Source organism: Puma concolor, chromosome B3, assembly GCF_028749965.1.
Source record: "Puma concolor isolate L17-30 chromosome B3, mPumCon1.1.hap2, whole genome shotgun sequence".
Classification (NCBI taxonomy): Eukaryota; Metazoa; Chordata; class Mammalia; order Carnivora; family Felidae; genus Puma; species Puma concolor.
The window spans coordinates 149279839-149301855 of NC_141672.1; the positions used below are offsets into that span (position 1 = coordinate 149279839).

Consider the following 22017-nt stretch of genomic DNA (forward strand, 5'->3'; position numbering starts at 1 on the left):
ATAGTAGTGAAGGAGTTGGACCTGTGCACATAACTTTCATGCTATACATCTTTCATTATGGAGGTATTTTATGTTAAAGTGAAGGCTTAGGACTGAATTGGTGGTCTCATGCTATAAACTATTATAGGAAGAAATGGCTTTTTTTTTTTTTTAATGTTTATTTTTCAGAGAGTGCAAGCAGGGCAGGGGCAGAGAGGAAGGGGGACAGAGAATCTGAAGCAGGTTCCAGGCTCTGAGCTGTCAGCACAGAGCCCACCGCGGGGCTCAAACCCACGAACCGTGAGATCGTGACCTGAGCCAAAGTCAGGCCCTTAACAGACTGAACCACCCAGGTGCCCCAGAAATGGCTTTCTCTTGATGCAGGATGGAGATGCTGTGTTTTCATCGGCTTCTATGTTAGGGTCAGCTGACGGTGACACCTCTTCCCTCTGCTGGCCGCTCGTTAGTGACCCGTGAATCAGGTCATCCAGAGCTGGGAGCCGGGGCCGTGGGCCTCTGTCCTGGAGCAATGTTTTGTAAATATGGTCAGCTGCCCACTGGTCTAAAAATACCTGCCCTTACACATGCACCCCCGTGTTTATAGCAGCACTATCGACAACAGCCGAAGTATGGAAAGAGCCCAAATATCCATCGAGGGATGAACGGATAAAGAAGATGTGGTATATATATATACCATGGAGTATTACTCGGCAGTCAAAAAGAATGAAATCTTGCTATTTGCAACCACGTGGATGGAACTGGAGGGTATTGTGCTAAGCAAAATTAGTCGGAGAAAGACAAATATCATATGACTTCACTCATATGAGGACTTTAAGACAGAACAGATGAACATAAGGGAAGGGAAACAAAAATAATATAAAAACAGGGAGGGGGACAAAACAGAAGAGACTCAAATATGGAGAATAAACTCAGGGTTGCTGGAGGGGTGGTGGGAGGGGGGATGGGCTAAATGGGGAAGGGGCATTAAGGAATCTACTGAAATCATTGCTGCACTAGATGCTAACTAATTTGGATGTAAATTTTAAAAAATGAAAAAAAAATTAAATAAAAATACCTGCCCTTGCTACCACTCTTAATAGCAACCCAAGTGAGTGAGTCAAGTTTATTAAGATCTGGTGTTCAGGAACCAAGATTGGCACATGATTAGAGATGTTCTGAAGGTTCCATTTCAGCGTTCTGTGAAGTTTGCATTACAAAGGCTCATCCCACCCAGGCACAGGCTGGCGGTTTGGATACTAGAGCACAAAGGGAGTCTCACAGTGTGCCTGTTGCCAGTTTCCACTTGGTGCCAGTCCAGGTTTTAAATTATAAATTAGTGAGCTCCAGCCTATTTGTTTTGGTTTGATGTGAGTTGTTTGATAATTTTTCAAAATACCAAACCGTTAGGCTTGTGTTCAGTGTACTTCAAAATTGGAACATGTATTGCAAAAGCAGCTGTATTACGTAATCCCCACAAAATGTGACTGTGTGGTGACGATTGTGTGGTCACGGAGTTTTGAACATTTTTAACAACCTGCAATACACTGTAAAGAAAGTTTCATAAACGGCTATTATGTGTGACAGGACATCTTATGATACAAAATCGTGCCTGCAATCTCAGCCTACAGATTGTTCATTCTGTTCCTTCCAAGTTTTGATCACTGAACTCTAAGAGCCACTACCTTAAGTGTCCCAGGTGGCCAGGTGGAGATGAAAAACATTGTTCATCCAACATTGACATGACATTTATTAGACTGGTGGAGATTTTTACATTATGATACCCAGTACTGGCATTTTGAGGAAAAACATGACTTGGCAGCATATATGAAAAGCCTTAGAAATGTTCATTCTCTTAGACCCAGTGATAGGACCGAGCAGGGTATTTTAAGGACATAAATGGAAATGCACAAAAGATTTATGTATGAGGATTTATTAAAGACAAAGATGCTCATTTAAAATGAAAGGGCGGGGGCACCTGCCTGGCTCAGTCCCTAGAGCATGCAACTTTTGATCCTGGGGTTGTGAGTTCAAGCCCCAAAATGAAAGGGCAAATGACAAAATACAGTGTTTCTAAAGAAGACCTTGTGGGTGGAAAGGAGGCCACTGTGGAGCTAGTAGCCCTGACTCTTCATCTGTCACCATTTTCTGGCGGTTCAGTCTTCATCCCCATGCCTCATCCCACACGGGGTGGGGGCGGGGTGCTGTACGCGCACAGCGGAGCGGTGCATTACCTGTACGGGGGATGCTGTAGGCGCACAGAGGAGGGGTGCTGTACCCAAAGTGGGGGTGCAGTACCTACACGGGGGAGGGGGGATGATGCTGTACCCGCACGGAGAGGGGTGCGGTACCCGCAGGGGGCAAGAGGGGGCATAGAACCACGGAGGCCGCGCAGCAGGCCAGAGCCCCGACCCACCGAGAAGTCCTGCCTGGCGCCCCCGACCACCGGGATCCCCACTCCGCGGGCACACGGCGGTTTCCTGCAGGGGATTCAGGCCCGACCTGGGCCCAGCCGCGGGAAGCCGGGGCCCGCCCTCTCGCCCCCTCCATCCGCTGCTCGGACCGCGGGCCTGGGAGCGAGTGCAAGTTGGAGCCGCGGCCCGAGTCCAGCCGGAGGTGGGGTCGGCGCGCGGCGGAGGGGCGCGTGGGCCCGCGGCACTAGGGAGGTAACTTCGGGCCGCGCGGGAACGCACTCCGGCGGCAGCTGGACGGAGGCCGAGGCAAGGGAAAGCAGATTACCCCGAAGTCTGGTGGAAAAGGCGCTCTGAGCCGCGGAGGGACTCGACCCAACTGCGAGGTGCTCTTCCGGGGCAGAAAGGGGGCGGGGCGGAATCCACAAAAGCCAATCAGAAACAAGAGATGCCGTTCTGTGAGAGGTAGACGGATTCTGAGTGGGGTCACCACCGAGGGAAGGCGGGACAGAGCTGCGGAGAGCCACTCCAGAAGCCGAATCTCGCGGGCCGGGGCGGTGCGGCCGGCGGCCGAGCCTCGCCCCCCAGCACTCTGCGCTGACTGGCGGAGGGGGATCGCGAGGGGCCAATCAGAAGCCGGATAGCGCGGGCCGGGGCGTGGCGGACCCGCCCCCCAGCACTGTGTACTGACTGGCGGAGGGGGATGGCGAGGCGCCAATCAGAAGTTGGGGCTTGCAGGCTCGCGCTGGCCGGGGCCGCCTCAGGACCGCGGGGTGCGGGTCAGCTGTGTCCTCTCGGGACCCGGGGTCGCTGCGGGTGAGCCGACCGGGGAGAGCACGGGTCTGGGCCGAGGCACCGGCCTGGGGGTGCACTGGGGGCTCCGGGGGCCCCCTGGCGGAGGGGCGGGGTCCGGGGCTGCAGCCCCCTCCTCCTCGTCCCCTCCGCGGCCCCGGCGCCCCCCACCAGTCCCCTGCCGCAGCGGGAAGACCACCGGAATCCCCGGCGGCGCGCTGTGGGGCTGGGCTGGGTGCTGGGGTGCAGAGCTGCACGGGGCCTGGCGCGAGGACAGCGCAGAAGGAATCGGAGGGGGTGTGTGCAGGGCGCGCTGGGGTAACGTCTGGAGAGGAGGGAAAATGCAGAATAACTCCCCTGTTTCGTCCGGAATTTCAAAATCTCATGTAGTTTTAAAGCTCAAACGCAGTGTGGTAGGATATATTGGTTCCCGGAGGTTTCAGGTGCAAAGATTAAGTTTCGAAACCCCATTCAGGCGTTTTTACAACATCTTTAGTGAACAAAATCTGAAAGCAAATATTCTGGTCAGAAAGTAAACATGAGAAGTGATTAGCAAGACCGTAGGAACTATAACAGGTGGTGGAAACTGAGCAGCTGGGGCGGGCTTGGAGGTGGGAGAAATCAGTGCGGGAAAGAGGGTCGAGGAAGGCGGGGACGCGGAGGGGAATGGCGTGTTAGACGAATATTCCTGTTATCGCTGGAGTCATCAGGCAACAGTGTGGGGCTGAGGCAGGAAGGGGTCACATCCTGTGTGTGCCTCCCTGAATTTTACCTCGCTGTCCTCACCGCGGTGGGCTGGGCTTTGGGTTTCATAGATCTGAAGTGATTGCACACTAACAGGCATATGGTGATTTGGGGACTCTGAGAAAGCTCTAAGAGGCCCCTTCAACCCTCTTCCTAGCCAGTTTCTCACACAGGCTTTTTTTTTTTTTTAATGTAAATTTACATTTGGTGAGATTCACAGATCTTACGCTCACTTAAGTTTTAAGCTAAGTTTTGACAAATGTATACACCCATGTAACCAAAGCACAGTAAAAATATAGCCATTTTCCTCCAGAAAGTTTTCTCCTGCCACCTCCCTGCCAGAAGCAACAGCTTCTTATTTCTATCAATAAGAGCTAACTGTTCATGAGATTCTTTTTATTTTTTATTATTTAAAAAAAAATTTTTTTTTACGTTTATTTATTTTTTTTTTTTTAATTTTTTTTTTTCAACGTTTATTTATTTTTGGGACAGAGAGAGACAGAGCATGAACGGGGGAGGGGCAGAGGGAGAGAGGGAGACACAGAATCGGAAACAGGCTCCAGGCTCTGAGCCATCAGCCCAGAGCCCGACGCGGGACTCGAACTCACGGACCGCGAGATCGTGACCTGGCTGAAGTCGGCCGCTTAACCGACTGCGCCACCCAGGCGCCCCTAACGTTTATTTATTTTTGAGACAGAGAGAGACAGAGCATGAACAGGGGAGGGGTGGAGAGAGAGGGAGACACAGACACAGAATCGGAAACAGGCTCCAGGCCCCGAGCCGTCAGCACAGAGCCCAACGCGGGGCTCGAACCCACGGACCGTGAGATCACGACCCGAGCCGAAGTCGGACGCTCAACCGGCTGAGCCACCCAGGTGCCCCCATGAGATTCTTTTTATATGACACTACATCCCTTGAACAACAGTCAGAATCGTGCCCTAAAATGCAACCTACCCCAAGATGTTATTAATTATTTACAACTTAGTACGAAGGGAGGATTGAAATAAAACTATTTTATAAAAAGAGGGGAGGGAGGATACAAGGACCCTAGCTACTTGGCCCTTGAAGTGTGTTCAGAAGCCCCACATCGCTGTATCTGTGTCACGAGATGCTTTGGGGATGCCGGGCGTGTGAGCAGAGGGCCGTGTCACCAAGGAGAAGAAAACGCTCTCCCCCATCCTGTCTGCCCAAGTCATACTCAGTAGCTCAGTTCAGATCCCTATTGTCAAGAATATCTTCCTCAGGCTGTATCAGTTCTCTCTCCTTCGAATTGCTATCATATATTAATTTCATACACCATTTCAGAAACTCAGTTGTAACTTCATTTTACGTAACTGCCCATAATTTTTTTTTAGAACTTAAAGGATTTCTTTTTTTTTTAATTTTTTAAACATGTTTATTGATTTTTGAGAGAGAGAGAGAGAGAGACAGAAAGACAGAGCATGAACGGGAGAAGGGCAGAGAGAGAGGGAGACACAGAACCTGAAGCAGGCTCCAGGCTCTGAGCTGTCAAGCACAGAGCACGATGTGGGGCTCGAACCCACAAACTATATCATGACCTGAGCCAAAGCCGGCTACTTAACCGACTGAGCCACCTAGGCATCCCAGGATTTTTTTTTTTTTAAGTTTTATTTATTTATTTATTTTGAGAGAGACAGAGACATTGAGAGTTGGAGAGGGGCAGAGAGAGAGGGAAGGAGGGAGAATCCCAACCAGGTCCAAACTGTCAGCACAGTGCTTGATGTGGGGCTCAAACTCATGAAACGTAAGATCATGACCTGAGCCAGAATCAGGATTGGACAGTCAACCGACAGCCACCCAGGTGCCCCTAGATTTTATTTTATTTTTTAACTAAAAAAATTTTTTTAATGTTTATTTATTTTTGAGAGAGACAGAGTGCAAGCAGGGGAGGGGCAGAGAGAGAGAGGGAAACACAGAATCCAAAGCAGGCACCTGGGTCTGAACTGTCAGCACAGAGCCCGAAGCCCGGCTGGAACCCAACAGACCGTGAGATCGTGACCTGAGCCGAAGTCTGACGCTTAACCGACTGAGCCACCCAGGCGCCCCCACTCTAGATTTTATTTTTAAGTGGTCTCTACTCACCTCCCCCCTCAACGTGGGGCTCAAACCTATAACCCCAAGATCAAGAGTCACACGCGCCACTGACAGAGCCAGCCGGGTGCCCCACGTAACATTTTTATTTCAAGCCCTTATTCCTCTTAGCCGGAGAAAATGTATTCTTTACGAGTTAAGGTAAATGGAGTCATTCAGTGTCAATTCAGACACGTCAGGTTTGTACTTAACCCAGGGTTTCTTTGGCACCCTCCGTTTATAACTTACTGCCTTATAACTTGTTGTTTTGAATAGCTCTTAAGTTTTTTATTGTTCGGATATTTGTAAGCCAGAGTTCACGTTTCTGGGGTTACAGAGCCCGCTAGGGGCGCTTTCACATCGCCACCTGTGCCTCCCATGATGCTCTGCGCGCCAGCCCACACTGGCGTACCGGGAGCATGCGTGGTAAGCTGGAGGGTGAGCCTTAGAATTCCAAGTGGGGCTAGGAGAGTAAGACCATCGTGTTTCAGCTTATATTTTAGCCCCAAACTGATGGTAACATAGTCAAAGGGACAAAACCCTGGCTTAGGAGTGTCAAGAGCCGAGTCCTTACTGTTACATCGTATGTCACTTTGGGTGAGGCCTCTCACCTCCCAGGACCCAAATCTCCCCATAAATAAAGTGGGGGAGCAGAGCAGGAATTGGATGAGGTGATACCAGGCGCTTTCTTCATCTGTATCCTGTCCCTGGAAACATACCTTCTGTTTGCAAGGTGAGTTTAAAAGTAATTTGTGGTGCAAGGAAATTTATTCACCTGCCAAAACACCCACTTCTTTATCTCATTTGCTGATGTGATTTTTTAACTTTATGAGTGAAAATTAATAATAAGAACTATATTGGGGCGCCTGGGTGACTCACTCGGTTAAGCGTCCAACTTTGGCTCAGGTCATGATCTCATGGTTTGTGGGTTCAAGCCCCACATCGGGCTCTGTGCTGACAGCTTGGAGCCTGGAGCCTGCTTCGGATTCTGTGTCTCCCTGTCTCTCTGCCCCGCCCCTGCTCACACTCTGTTTCTCTCTCTCTCAAAAATAAATAAACATCAAAATAAAATTTTTTAAATAGTAAGAACTATAGAATCAATATTGAGCAACATTATTGGTCTGTCTTAAGAAACGTCACTTCATTAAATATATTCATTATATGTCTCTTCCTAGTTTTTTTGTTTTCTCTAGACATAATGTCACGTGGAGATGATCTTCAGTCACAGGCTCTCACCAAGCCCGCTTTCAGTGAAACCCAAGCCTCTGCATTAGTGGAATCGGTATTTGGGTTAAAAGTTTCCAAGATCCAGCCACTTCCTAGCTACGATGACCAAAACTTTCACGTATGCGTTTCAAGAACCAAAGACACTACAGATGGCCCGACTGAGTATGTCCTCAAAATAAGCAACACTGAGTCGAGCAAAACTCCAGAGCTGATTGAAGTTCAGAGTCACATCATCATGTTTCTGAGAGCCGCTGGGTTCCCAACAGCCTCTGTGTGTCGCACTAAAGGAGACAACCTAACCTCTCTTGTGTCCACAGGTAAGAAATTACCATGTCACTCGTCATCACCTGTGCATGTACATTACTGCATTTTGGGTACAGGTGGGAATATCAAGAACAGGTTTATAGCTCCCAGCGTGGATGTGGTTATTTGTTCAGTGGCTGGGGGAGGCCACAGCATCACCCAAGTGCAGATCAGGGGCTCTGATTCCGAAGTGGTTAGAGCTGGGATCTGGTGTAACTCCTCCCCTTAGGAAGGTCTTGATGGATGAGGCACTAAGGACACGTGGAGTTAGGGGAAATTTTTTTTAACAGAAAAATAATGAAAGATTTTTATTCATCAGACCAGCTGTGTATCTTGGTGCTGTGGTGTGGAAGAAAGAACACAGGACTAGAAATCAGGGATTTTAGATCCCAGCTCTGTCATTTCTGTGTATGGTAACCTGGGACCCACTGCTTCATATTCCTAAGACTGGAGTCCTCGTCTGTGAGACTCTGGCCCATTTCCCTCTAATATTGCCAAAATTCTAAGCTGAACCTGTAGAGTTCTCTAAGCAGCAGCCTGAAATCAGCTCAGCCCTGGAATTTGTTAAAGGTTAAATCTTGACCATTATTTCTCTCTTATACGATCACCCATTCTGTCATAATCTGCATGGCTCCAAACAAGTGAGGCCCCATCCAGGCCCCGACACACAGGCTTTCCCCCCCGTTTGCCCCTGAAGAAGCCTCTGAACCTGTCATTTCTCTATATCACGCTTTCCTCAATTATAAACTTATGAAAACGTGTTTTAGGTCCATTTGCCAAACCAGGCAATTTATGTTTAGTGCTAAGGCCGGCAAAGCTGGGACTGGAGCACTGCTGGTGTGTAAGTGCCTGGTTCCGGGGCTGTGAGGTTTGTCTGTTCTGTCTGCGCCGATCTGCTCAGTCCTGCTTCATAAAATCCTGCTGGCTGGTTTTAGGTTAGCTCATGCATTTCTCTTCTTCTGTGATTTCTGTTATTCTCTATGATAATAATTACAAAGCCAGAAAGTCCATTTTCTGGAGAATAATTGACAGGATATAACCTTTCATCCATCTAGATAGTGGCTCCGAAATCGCAAGCTACTTGGTGAGGCTCCTGACTTACCTCCCAGGAAGGCCTATAGCTGAGATTCCCATCAGCCCCCAGCTACTGTATGAAATTGGAAGGCTAGCTGGCAACTTGGATAAGACACTGGAGGTAAGATTTGCGGTTTTATCTTATTTATAAGAATTTTTTGTTTAGTTTTGATTTTTTTTTTTTTTTTTAAGACAGAGAGCACAAGTGAGGGAGAGGCAGAGAGAGAGAGAGGGAGACACAGAATCTGAAGCAGGCTCCAGGCTCTGAGCTGTCAGCACAGGGCCCGACACAGGGCTCAAACTCATGAACTGTGAGATCATGACCTGAGCCAAAGTCGGATGCTTAACCAACTGAGCCACCCAGGCGCCCCTAGTTTTGATTTATTTTACTTAAAAGATAGACCCAGTGTCAGACTCCCTTTTTATGTGTGGTGCCTCCTAAGGTTTGTGATGAAGGAAATAGGGTCTTAGATGCATGAATTTTATGACAGTAAGGCTCCTTTCTGCCCAGGTCTGTGAAATCTCCCCTGACCTTTTCTCTTCCTGTGCTGTGCATAATTGACCACTTCCTTCTCTTGCTACTTCTGAACTTGGACATCCTTCTATCACTGTACTTATTGGGCTATGTTCCAGTCAGCTAGTGCTGTGTAACAAGTCATCCCCAAACTTACTGGCTTGAAACAATAATGACTTATTTGTCATGTTTCCATGGGTTGACTGAGTGGATCTCCTGCTCTATGTGGTATTGATTGGGGTCACTCATGCAGCTGTACTCAGCTGGGAGCTCAGTCCTCCATGTGGCCTCTGCTTGTCACATGGTGTCTCATCCTTCAGGATGGCTGAGCATCTTTACAACATGGCTGCTGGTTTCCGAGAAAGTGCTCCGAGGGGACAAATCCCAGTTCACAGACAGTTATTGAGCCTGTTATTGAGTTATTGAGACTGTTTGAATCATGCTAGCTAGTGTCTCATTGGCCAAAGCAAGTGACGTGTCTAATCCCAAAGTCAACTGGGAGAAGCTACATAGGGTGTGAATAAAGGAAGCATGATTCATAGGGGACATCAGAACAACAGTCTACCACATATGGTATCGTAATTATTGCATATTTGCACTTCCTGTTACGTATGGTTCATGAGAAGCAGTGAGCTTCTTTTTTTATTATTATTGTTAGAGAGAGAGAGGGAGAGCACACGTGAGCAGGGGGTGGGGCAGAGAGAGAGAAAAGAAGAGAGAGAATCCCAAGCAGGGTCCATGCTTAGTACGCAGCCCAACGCAGGGCTCTATCCTATGACGCTGGGATCATGACCTGAGCTGAAATCAGTCAGACACTCAACCAACTGAGCCACGCAGATGCCCCAGAAGCAGTGAGCTTCTTAAGAAATGGTTTATGCTTTTTTTTTTTTTTAATTTTTTTTTAATGTTTATTTATTTTTGAGGTGGGGGGGGGCAGAGAGACAGGGAGATACAGAATCCGAAGCAGGCTCCAGGCTCCGAGCTGTCAGCCCAGAGCCCGACGTGGGGCTCGAACCCAAAACCACGGGATCATGACCTGAGCCAAAGTCGGACACTCAACTGACTGAACCACCGAGGAGCCCCTGGTTTATGCCTTAATCGTCTTTTTCCCTTGCTGTCTAACAGTGTGAAACACATAGCAGGTATTCAAGGAGGACTGGATTAAAAAAAAAAGAAGCAACTTATGAGCTGGTTCTTAAAAGTTAGGAACCCATCAGTCAGAGAAGAAGGAGGGAGGGCTTTCTAGCTAGAGGCTACAGCCATGCCGGTAAATGATCATGTTCCAGAACTTCTGGTAATTCGTTATGCTTGGAATACAGGGGTTAAGCCTGAGGGAGACAGAAGATAAAGTTGGAAACATCCCGTGGTCAGATTATAAGATACATCAGCATATACGATACTGAGGAGCTTAGGGACTTTGGAGGGTTTTTAAACAGGCAAAGATTTCTAGTTTATAGCACTCTGTGGATCAGTGTGGTGGATGGATTGGCAGAAAGCCAGAATGGTGGCAGGGAATGCATCTAGGAAGCTAATGAATAATCAGATAAACGTGGATTGAGAGCTTGAAGGTCTCCTCAAGCTTGAAGGAAAGGTTCAAGATATCTTTTGGAGACAGAGCCAAGTTGGTGATTGATTTAATGTGAAGCCTGTGGGAGAGGGAGGGGCTGAGCGAGACGTGGGTTCGCACCTGTGTCTGCTGGGTCACAGCCCCGCGCACAAGTAGGCAGCATTCTCCCCTGACATCAGTCACGAGGTGGCCTTTGTAGCCCGGAGCAGAGGACAGGAGGGATGAAGAGGGGGAGAACTAGGAGAACTATCAGAGATGGGGGCTGGTGGTTGCTGAGATCTGTGCCGGCAAAGGCTTCTTGCCGTAGACGAAGCAGAGCAGCCTCCACTGACCTCACATTGTGCCCGTTTTGTGGCTACTGTGGTCAGCTTGCCCGAGTCACTCCTTGCTTCTGCCCACAGTTTCTTTCCATCCGGCTGGTGCTTTAGCGAGAAGAGTAAGGTGGAGACTTAGCAGGAACTAAGAGATGGGACGGGGCTGGGAACACCCAACAGTAAGATTTAGGGGATTTTTATGCCCTCTGTCCCAGAGACTTGATATTTACAATCTCCTGAGACTGAGTGGAAAAAATGCTTGGCTGCTTTATGCCCACAGCCTCTATATTACGGGTCCTTCTTGCAAGCAGTGTGTACATGGGTCTTGCTATTTTATCTAGTCTAACCATCTGTGCCCTTCAGTCGGGATGTTTACATTTAATGCAGTAGTGATGAAACCCTCAGGAGCTCGGCATGGCGCACCGAGGAGCCAGGAGAGAAAGGCCAGAGAAGTCGGGCGCATTGGCTGCAACATTCATGTTCAACAAACCTTTGCTGAGCACCCGCTACATATGAGGTCTTGATTTGTTTCGCGTCTTAGTTTACCAGAGACGATTGGGAAGCTGGTGTTGATACTCTGATTTCACCGTCAAGAAACAGATCCGAGATATTAAGTGGCAGAGCCTGTTGAAACCCAGCCGTGTGTGACTCCTGGCCTGGATTCCGGGTGGTCTCCCACTTCTCCTGCCGGAGCCGAGAGGGTGTCCTGTGGGCTGCATGGCTAACAGTGCCACCATTTTAGGAGCCGACTCAGAGCCTTCCTGAGTGGACCGTTGCTCCATTGGAAGCTCGGCAAGAGTGTTATATTTTACTTTCTTTAAAAATGAAAGTAAGAGGGGCGCCTGGGGGGCTCAGTCAGTTGGGCGTCCAACTCTTGGTTTCGGCTCAGGTCATGATCTCATGGCTCGTGGATTCGAGCCCCACGTCAGGTGCTAAGCTGACAGCACAGAGCCTGCTTGGGATTCTCTCTCTCTCCTCTTTCTCTCTGCCCTTCCCATGCTTGCGCTTTCTCTCTCTCTCTCTCTCTCTCTCTCTCTCTCTCAAAATAAATAAACTCAAAAAAATGAAAGTAAGAAATATGCATGGTGGAAATTTCACCCAGTACTGAAAGGCATAAAATGAACATTTGTTTCTCTTCCCTATCATCTCCATTCTTAGTTCCAGTGCTACCCCCCAGAAGGCACAGCTTCTAACAGTGTTTTAGTGCTTACTATGCAGAGTATTTTTGTGATCTGCAGTGGCACTTAACACACCAGTGGTCAGGAATTCAAAACCCTGTCATGTGAGGACTCACGGAAGGAACCAGAAAGGTTGACTCTGCAGAAGAGAAGGCTCTGAGGGGGAGGAGCCCTGTCCGGGAGTACATGGAAGACAGTCATGTGGGAGAAGCACTGACCGTGTTCCAGACGGCCCCAGACGGCCCAGCGAGACCCCACGGCAGGGACACTATTGGCACGGATGTCCCAGTGACAGCCCACGGCAGGGACACTATTGCTGAGACAGTTTAGCTCAGCAGAAGGAAGAGGGCAGAACCGTTCAAGGGTAAAAAGTACCTCCTGTGCGAGGTATTGAAACCGAGGCTACTTCAAGGACGTGGTGGCAAAAGCAGGGACGTCAGGGGAAGGATTTGGAACCCCAGGTCTCGAGAGCGGACGTTAGAATGAATTTAGAGGCACATTTTTAAAGAAATAGAATACAATGGAGAACACCAGAATATCTCACACATAATAGTCTACGTATCGTTTATGGACTTTTTTTCCCCTCTCTATGTGTTGGCAGTATCCTGGGTTGTCATGTAAAGTGTATTTCTCACAGGAGAAACACTATTCCACCGGTGATCCCCCCACTCTGGGACAGGTCAGCCCTCCCTCAGCCCCCCACTAGTAACTCATTATCCTGCTCCAAACCTCATTTTCCCCTTTTGTGCAACGATGGTCAAAGCCATTTCAAACCTCAGATAGAGTGGTCAAAATCTAAAGGCCCTGGCAGTTCTAGAATTTTCTGTTGTAAGAACGCTCATTTATTCGGCAAATACTGCTTGAGCAGTGTCTTTTGTGCACCAGGCACCATTCCAGGCGTAGGGACCAAGCACAAAACTCCTCTCTGTGGAGCTTACGTTCTAGGGAGGACAGGCAGGCGCGAGGGTGGAGTATGGTGGATGTTAGCAATATGTGCCGCACCTTAAGAAGAAAAAACAAGCAGAGAAGAGGGATCTGAAGCATTGGAGAGAGGGCTGAGATTTTAGATGGACTGGTCAGGGCGCCCTCCACAGAAGGTGGTTTTTGAGTAAGGAGCTGGTAGCAATGAAGACCCTGGACCAACGGAGGTCTGGGCAAGAGTATCCCACGAGGAGGAAACAGCACACGCAGAGGCCGCGAGGTGGAGCCGTGCTTGGCGTGTTCTCCAACCGGTCAGCAAAAGCAGCAGAAGGTGAAGTCAGTCAGAGAGGTGATGAGGGGCCGGCAGGTCACGTGGGGAGAATAGAGTTCTCTGTAACCGCCTCCGGCCCTGCCATAGGCTGTGGCTAATCCCTGACACACCATCATGGGTGCGAAGGGAGATGGGCACGTGCCCTCAGAGCTACGAGGCCCTGTGCAAATATGCAGTCATTGTTTTGTGGGGGGATTAAATGGGGCGAGTTGTTGAGTGTGGCGCCCCTCCCGTGCGCTCCTGGGACCAGCACTGGGGGGGGGTTTGTGGAGCTCGAGGTAGCGGTCGCTCCGACTCTCCAGACTCTAAAGAGTTTCTTGCCTTTGATTTAGAAATTCCATCACCCAAAGTTAAGTTGCCTCCGTCGAGAAAACTTCATTTGGAATCTGAAAAACGTTCCTCTTCTGGAGAAGTACCTGTATGCCTTGGGCCAGAGCCGAAACCGAGAGATCGTCACACAGGTCATTCAGCTGTTCAAGGGCGAGGTCCTGACCAAGTTAGGTGATTTTCGAGAATGTGAGTATTCCTCTGATCAAATAAGTTTTTTTTTTTTTTTTTTTTTTGCTATTTATATTATTTATTTTTAAAGTTTATTTTTTTAAGTTATTTTTTTAATGTTTATTCATTTTTGAGAGAGAGGGAGACAGCATGAGCAGGGGAGGGGCAGAGAGAGAGGGAGACACAGAATCTAAAGCAGACTCCAGGCTCTGAGCTGTCAGCACAGAGCCCGATGCGGGGCTCGAACCCACGAACTGCAAGATCATGACCTGAGCCTAAGTCTGACGCTTAACCGACGAGCCACCCAGGTGCCCCTGCAACCTGCGTTTCTTATTCAGTGTTGTCTCTGGATTGATCCACTTGACCTGTAGTTCCAGTTCATTTAGTTCACCGTTGTTAACTGCTGAATAGTATTCCAGAGTATGTGCGTACCACCATTTATTTCAATGTACTGTAATTTTTACTTAGTTATTTTTGAGGGAAAATGAGTGTGAGCAGGGGAGGGGCCGAGCGAGAGGAGAGAGGCTCGACACTGTCAGCACGGAGCCCGAGGTGGGGCTCCATCTCATGAACCGTGAGATCACGGCCTGAGCCAAAATCGAGACGCCAAACCCACTGAGCCACCAGGCTCCCCGAACATACTGTAATTTTTTTGGCCTGGTTTGTTCTTTTGTTCATAGAATTTTGTGTGGGTTCCCTTTTTTTTTTTTTTCTGCTACATCACGGGGCTCTGGTGAGCATGCTAGTCCATATCTCCTCATGGACACGGAGAACAGTTTCTCTAGGGTGTAACCAGCCTCTTGACTGAGCGTGAAGCCTTAGTCAAAGGACAAGAAAGTAAGGGGCATTTCTAGCAAGCCTAACCTCGGCAGTATGTGTCCCTTGTGGCCTCCGCTTGGGCTGCGTTAACAAAGTACCAGGGGGTGTAGACAACGGAAATTTATTTCTCACTGTCCTGGAGGCTGGAAATCTGGGGTGCCGTCATGGGCAGTTTCTTTCCTGGCTCACAGCCACCTTCTCTCGGTGTCAAGCATGCTCTGTGGTGTCTCTTCTTATCAGGGCATAAATCCCATCATGAGGGCCCCACCCTCATGACCTCATCTCACCCCGTCAACCTCCTGAAGACCCCATCTCCAAATACCACCACACTGGGGGGTGGGGCTTCAACATGTGAATTGTTGGGGCGGCGGGGCAGTCACATTTCAATCCATAGCGTTTACTTTATGTAAACATAATGCAAGGGGGTGGGGCGCCTGTGTGTCTCAGTCAGTTAAACATCTGACTCTTTTTTTTTTCAACGTTTTTAATTTATTTTTGGGACAGAGAGAGACAGAGCATGAACGGGGGAGGGGCAGAGAGAGAGGGAGACACAGAATCGGAAACAGGCTCCAGGCTCCGAGCCATCAGCCCAGAGCCGGACGCGGGGCTCGAACTCACGGACCGCGAGATCATGACCTGGCTGAAGTCGGACGCTTAACCGACTGCGCCACCCAGGCGCCCCAAACATCTGACTCTTGATCTCAGCACAGGTCTTGATCTCAGGGTCATGAGTTCAAGCCCCATGATGGGCTCCATGCTGGGCGTGCAGCCTACTTAAAAAAAAATCAAACACGCAGTGCGAGGTGGTAGCAGGAAAACAGAGTTGATTTGCCCTCAAATCTGCCCCGACAACTCATATTCGTCTCATTAAAATGTACCCACCACTCACTAGTTGGTCTGATCACAACCCTAGGACTTGGCAGCCTTGACTTTGTTCTTTCTCTCACGCCTCACATCCAAATTCTACCAGCTCTAACTTCAAATGTGCCCCATTTTTACCTACTTTACCCCACCTTAACTACTACCACTTGTTCCAATCTACCCTCATTTCTCATCTGGATTACTGAGTGTGTGACGTCATGGGTCCTGGGGTAGGACTGTTGGGTCATAGGACATGTCTCTATGCAGCTTTATGAGATAATGTCAAACTGTTTTCCAAAGTGGTTGTATGTTGACTTTATGCTACTGCCGGCAGAGGATGAAAGTTTTCATGGCTCTACACCCTTGGTATCATCAGATGTTTTACTTTTCGCCCATCTGATAGAATGTAATGATTTTTTTTTTTAAGTAGGTTCCATGCCCAATGTGGGGCTTGAACTCACGACCCAAGATCAAGAGTCACAGGCTCTACCAACTAAGCCACCCAGGCACCCCTGTGATGATTTCTTGTTGGGGTTTTACTATACATTTCCCTATTTATTGGCCGTTTGGGTAAACCCTTTTGTGAAGTGCCTATGCAAGTCTTTTGCCAGTTTTTCTACTGGGATTTTTTTCTCATTGATTGCTGGATACAAATCCTTCGGTGGTTATATGTGTTACAAATATTTTGTCCCATTCTGTTCCCTTTTCACTTTCTTTATGATATATTTTGATGAACAATCCTTAATTTATTGGTTTCAAATACATCAATCTTTTACTCTATGGTTAGTGTTGTGTGTCTTGTGTAGAAATTTTTCTCTACCCTGTGGTCATGAAGATATTCTCCTATATGATCTTACTAAAATGTCATAGCTTTTGCATTTCATAATAGGTCTATAAATCATCGGGAATTTACATATGGTGTGAATTTTTCCCATGGCTGATATTTTTTTCCACCAACATTTATTAAAAAGCCATCTTTCTAGGGCACCTGGGTGGCTCACTTGGTTAAGTATCTGACTTCTGCTCAGGTCATGATGCCGTGGTTCATGAGCTTGAGCCCTGCATTGGGTGATCATGAGCCCCATTTTGGGTAAACACGAGCCCTGCCTCAGGTGAGTCCCACTTCTCTTTCTCTCTCTCTCTGCCCCTCACTCACTTGCACCCTTTCTCTCTCTTTCTCTCAAAAAAAAAAAGCCATCTTTCCTCTTTGTTTTGCGGTACACCTCTGCTATAAATGAAATGTTTTGGGGCTCCATTTTATTCCCCTGTTCTATTTGCCTGGGTCTCCTCCCATACCACACTGTGTATCAGCTATGCAAGGCTATGCTGCAGTAACAAATAGCCCCCAAATCATGTGGACTACAAAAACAAAGGTTTAGTTCTAACTCGGGCTGCATGCCTATCATGGGTTGGCTACAGTTCTGTTCTACTATTCTCACTTTGGGATTTAGATGGATGGGATTTTCACCAATTGGACTATTGCTAGAGTACGGGGAGCAAGAATGTAGGGCACTGTACACTGGCCCTTAAATCTCTGCCCTAAAGTGACATCACTTCTGTTCATATGTCAATGACCAAAAAGTCACATGGCCATACACCAACATCTTGAGGAGCAGGGAAGTGCGACTCAGCGCAATCCTGGAAGGAACATGAACTGTGAGATTGTGACCTGAGTCAAAATCAAGAGTCAGACGCTTAACCCACTGAGCCATCCAGGTGCCCCGTCATAAGAAATTTTTTTGGAAATCCTAAGTTAAAATAGACACATCTAGTTCATTCTAGGACTCTTGGTGGCGGCTTCTCCTCCTCCTCCTCCTCCTCCCTTTCCTCCTCCCCCCCCTCCTTCTTCTTCTCCAATATTGTTTAATCTCTCTACCCAATGTGGGGCTTCAACTCACAACCCCAAGATCAAGAGTTGCATGCTCTACTGACTGAGCCATCCAGGCACCCCTAGACTCCTCTTATAATAATACAAACATACATGTATTCTTTTTAAACATTTCTGGTTTGGGGTGGTTCTGCCTCTCCCTTTACGCTAACAGGTGTTCGCAGTGACTATAACCTCCATCATCTGGCCTTGTACTGATCAGAAGCAAAGGCAAATTTAACCACCGAATTTAGCTGCTTTTTTCCTTTTCAGAGGAAATTATTTTATTTCAGGGAAAATAGGGTTCAGCTCTACCTCTGACTGCTCATCGCATTGCTTGAGTGGCCATGCCCGAGAAAGGAGAAGTGGGAAGAATGAACTGGGGGTTAAATACCTGTTTTCACGTGGCTTAATGTTTCTCCTTTCAGGTGTCAATCACGGAGACCTTAATGACCATAACATTTTAGTGGAGGCCATCAACTCAGCCCCTGAAGGTGCCACGTATCACGTGTCTGGGATTTTAGACTTCGGTGACATGAGCTACGGCTACTATGTGTTTGAGGTGGCCATCACCATCATGTACATGATGATTGAGAGCAAGAGTCCCCTACACGTGGGAGGCCACGTCCTTGCCGGATTTGAGAGCATCATCCCACTGACACCTGTGGAGAGGGGCGCCTTGTTCCTCCTCGTGTGCGGTCGCTTTTGTCAGTCCCTCGTCATAGCTGCACACTCTTGCCAGCTACACCCGGAGAACAAAGAATATCTCATGATCACTGCCAAAACCGGGTGGAAGCACCTGCAACAGATGTTCAACATGGGCCAGGAAGCTGTAGAAGAAATCTGGTTTCAAACTGCCAGGTCCTACGACTCTGGGATCGCCATGTGACTAGGCGAAATTTCACATTAGCTTGGATGGTGAAGAACCCAGAAGGACCAAATCTAATTCTATGAAGGATTTCCCTGCACAGCGAAAAATGAATTGATAGAACTGATCGGTGCACATGAACCCTCTGAGCACTCTCACAACCACTTTTTAAGTCTAAGAAAGTGCCCCCTGAGCAAGCGTGTCTTTCTGTGGGTCTCGCTTGCCTCATGTATAAAACACAGAGTGATGTTTTGACTCAGTCAATCTCTCAAGGTGTATATATTCCAGCCCCAAGATCAATGACTGTTTACGCTTTGAAAGGAACACAAACATAGACATGTTCACGTACTTTAAATTACCGAGTGTAGCACAGAGGCCTCACTGTCATATCACCAATTCTGCGAAGACTTCTCCTATTGCTCTGTGTCTCTAGAACCCTGTGCTGTCTTTTCCATGGCACATCACTCAGTATCACAGATGATGGCTGCGTAGTCACGTGGCCCAAGAGCTATTTGAGGGCAGAGACTGTGAAACAATTTTTTGTCTCCCCTGTCTTTTTTTCTTTTGCACCCGATACAGTGCTTTCCCCATGGTTTCAAAAAATATTTGCAAAATTCATGTATGCTAAAAGAAAGGTTGGAGAAGATAAGGCAGAGACTAAGATGCCTTAGGAGGAAACACAGATGGTGTTCCTGAGAAAAAGTCTGCCTTTGAGAGGACACTTGAAGCTGGAACTCTAGAGACCGATGCTGGAAGATACTGGACCTGCCAGGAGGTGAGAGGGCACGCAGGCAGGGCCATGACTCCCGAGGCACAAATACAACGGTCAGTTTTCGATTGATACCAAGAAAGTCTCTAAGATGTCCCCCAAACCTGTCTCATTTGTGGCTCTTTACACATGAAAATGTGATGTTGGTGGGGCGACTGGAGGGCTCAGTCAGTTGAGCGTCCAACTTTGGCTCAGGTCATGAGGGTTCGAGCCCCATGTCGGGCTCTGTGCTGACGGCTCGGAGCCTGGAGCCTGCTTCGGATTCTGTGTCTCCCTCTTTCTCTCTGCCCCTCCCCAACTCATGCTCTGTTTCACTCTCAAAAATGATTAAAAAAACATTAAAAAAAAAGAGAAAATGTGATGTTGGTGAACCGTGGTTCACTGTATACTTGATGTTAATGATACCACTGTTTCCTTCACTGATTTCTCTGCACGTCTCCTTCAGTGTGATTTATTAAGTGTCTGTTTACTTATTCTTGTGGGTCTAACTATCTGTTCTCTAAGACGACTCAAGTCTACAACCCTTGCCATGCAAACCCCCGTTCAATAGCTGTCCCTTTCAGTCTATATGAATAGCTGTTGCTTCCCTGCCTCTGCAGTCGCCCTATTAGTGTGTAGTTGATAGGGGTTTATCCCCTACCATTCCGGAGATTACGAGGGTTCTAGAAGCTTTGTGCCAGAACCTGGACGAAGACTAAACCTGTATTTCTTACTATGTCATATTATTTTACATGCATTATCTCATTTTATCTCCATAACAAACCCATGAGAGAAGTAGTGGTATGATTAATCCCCATTAAAAAAAATTTTTTTTTAAGTTTATATTTGAGAGAGAGACATACACACAGAGTGTAAGCGGGGGAGGTGCAGAGAGAGAGGGAGACACAGAATCTGAAGCAGGCTCCAGGCTCGGAGCTGTCAGGACAGAGCCCAGCACGGGGCTCGAACTCACGAATTGTGAGATCATGACCTGAGCAAAAGTCGGTGCTAAACCGACTAAGCCATCCAGGCGCCTCTAATCCCCATTTTCAGACGAGGGATTTGCTCAGAGACAGCCAGGGCCAGGGTCCCAACCCTCTCCTCCTACCCCCCATGCAAGCGCATGCGCGTGAACACGACTGTGTTGGGATCAAATGAGATCACTTACATGAAAGCACTCACACTTCCCAATTTAAGGCATTGTATTTTTCTTAAAGATTTTGTTCTATTTATTTTGTAAAGTAATCTGTACTCCCAAAGTGAGGCTCGAGCTTAAGACCCTGAGATCAAACTGACTGAGCCAGACTGGCACTCCCATTTTTTGTTTGTTTGTTAATCAAGCTTGACATTCAGGAAATTAGGGACCAGAAAAAATGAACTGAATCTTGAATTTCACCCTCAGAGCACACCCTTAATAAATGGCTGGAATGAGTGCGTTTCTACAAGTGCCAGTCTCTGGTCCTTTCGACCCATGAGGAGAAAACCCATTCCTAGATTTGGGGATCAGTACCACATGCACAAGAGAGACTCTGCTCTTGCCAGTGTCTTTTTCTGTCCAGGCTCTTAAACCCTCTTGTACTGCAAGGGAACCCTACGTTCCGATATTCCTATCCTTAATCTCTCCAGCCTACAGCCACCATCCTAGAGGCAGATAACAACTCTAGCTACATATACTACCGTGTGACAATCTAACCAAGAACTTACCCCAACCGTAGGCTTAAATCTCAATCATTTTATTATCTCATGGATTCTGCAGGTATAAATTCAGACAGGCGCTGGGATGGCTTGTCTCTGCTCTACAAATGCTTGGCCCTCAGTCGGGAAGACTTGAGCACTAAGGGAGATTTGATGGTTGAGGGAACTTCACGGGGACTAAAACTTTCTGGAGCAATCTTCACTCACATACCTGGCAGGTAATCCTGGGACCTCGTCTCGGCTTGTGGCAGAATACCCCTCTGCATTCTAAGAATGACCATCCCAAGAGGACAAGGCAGAAATATATCATCTTTTATGACCGACCACTGTAAGTCACAGGCCCACCCAGATTCAAGGCAAGGAGACACAGGACCTCTGAATGGGAAGCATTCACACCACGCTGTAAGAGGAACACGTGGGCTGGGAGATTGTGGGGCCTCACCATCCTAAAACATCACTTTGATCCTCCCTCTTACTGACGAAAAAAATTCTGGCATTGAAGGCCTCTTCTAAATTGACCTCAGATGCCTTTCTGCCTTTACTTCCTTTTTGGTCCTATTTATTCTGGCCAGACTGAACTGCTCCATCCCAAACTTGTCAGGCTCATCCTTTCTTCTGCCTTTTTATCTCAACTGATCTGTCTTCTGTTGACCTGAGATTCTGCCTCTCACTTAAAACTCTGAGCTAACACTTGCTTAATTCTGCAGAATGAACTAAGGTGGCAGGAATCCCCGGTGGTTCTGAGTTAGTTAGCATCACCTGAGGATGCCCTCAGAGCACCACCGGTCTGGGTGGGGCCTTTTGTCATTTTGGCTCCTGTCCTTGTGTGCCCAGGAAGCAGAAATGACAGGAAAGGCCTCAAAATACAACTCATTCCCAGGCAGCCTCCTCTTCAAAGTGCAGATCCCCCCAGGGGCGCCTGGGTGGCTCAGTTGGTTAAGCGGCCGACTTCAGCTCAGGTCATGATCTTGCGGTCCATGAGTTCGAGCCCCGCATCGGGCTCTGTGCTGACAGCTCAGAGTCTGGAGCGTGTTCCAGATTCTGTGTCTCCCTCTCTCTGACCCTCTTCTGTTCATGCTCTGTCTCTCCCTGTCTCAAAAATAAATAAATGTTAAAAAAAAAAAAACTAAAAGTGAAGATCCCCCCAGTATTAACTTTTCACCCAACAGGAAGAGGACAAAATCGCTGTCCTCTGGGCCTCTTCCTGGAGGAGACTAA

The 22017-nt window shown here is 48.0% G+C and overlaps 1 protein-coding gene across 2 annotated transcripts; it reads left to right on the plus strand.

Annotated features, from left to right (window-relative positions):
* Positions 1–3048: 3048 nt before the first annotated feature.
* HYKK (hydroxylysine kinase) lies at positions 3049–20539 on the plus strand. Of its 2 annotated transcripts, none has more exons than XM_086711792.1 (5): positions 3049–3203; positions 7190–7558; positions 8600–8739; positions 13776–13959; positions 17917–20539. In XM_086711792.1, exons 2-5 carry the CDS (start codon positions 7213–7215, stop codon positions 18375–18377), a joined length of 1131 nt encoding a protein of 376 aa, XP_086567918.1. In that variant the 5' UTR covers positions 3049–3203; positions 7190–7212; the 3' UTR covers positions 18378–20539. The 2 variants fall into 2 exon arrangements, with proteins under 2 accessions (XP_086567918.1, XP_025775735.1); XM_025919950.2 differs by having other exon boundaries at positions 3062–3203; positions 7208–7558.
* Positions 20540–22017: the final 1478 nt, after the last annotated feature.

Coding starts and splice junctions, on each gene's coding strand:
- HYKK (XM_086711792.1), top strand. CDS start 7,213: ATGTCACGTGGAGATGATCTTCAGTCACAGGCTCTCACCAAGCCCGCT. Junction 7,559..8,599: donor AACCTCTCTTGTGTCCACAG/GTAAGAAATTAC, acceptor TCATCCATCTAG/ATAGTGGCTCCGAAATCGCA. Junction 8,740..13,775: donor ACTTGGATAAGACACTGGAG/GTAAGATTTGCG, acceptor CCTTTGATTTAG/AAATTCCATCACCCAAAGTT.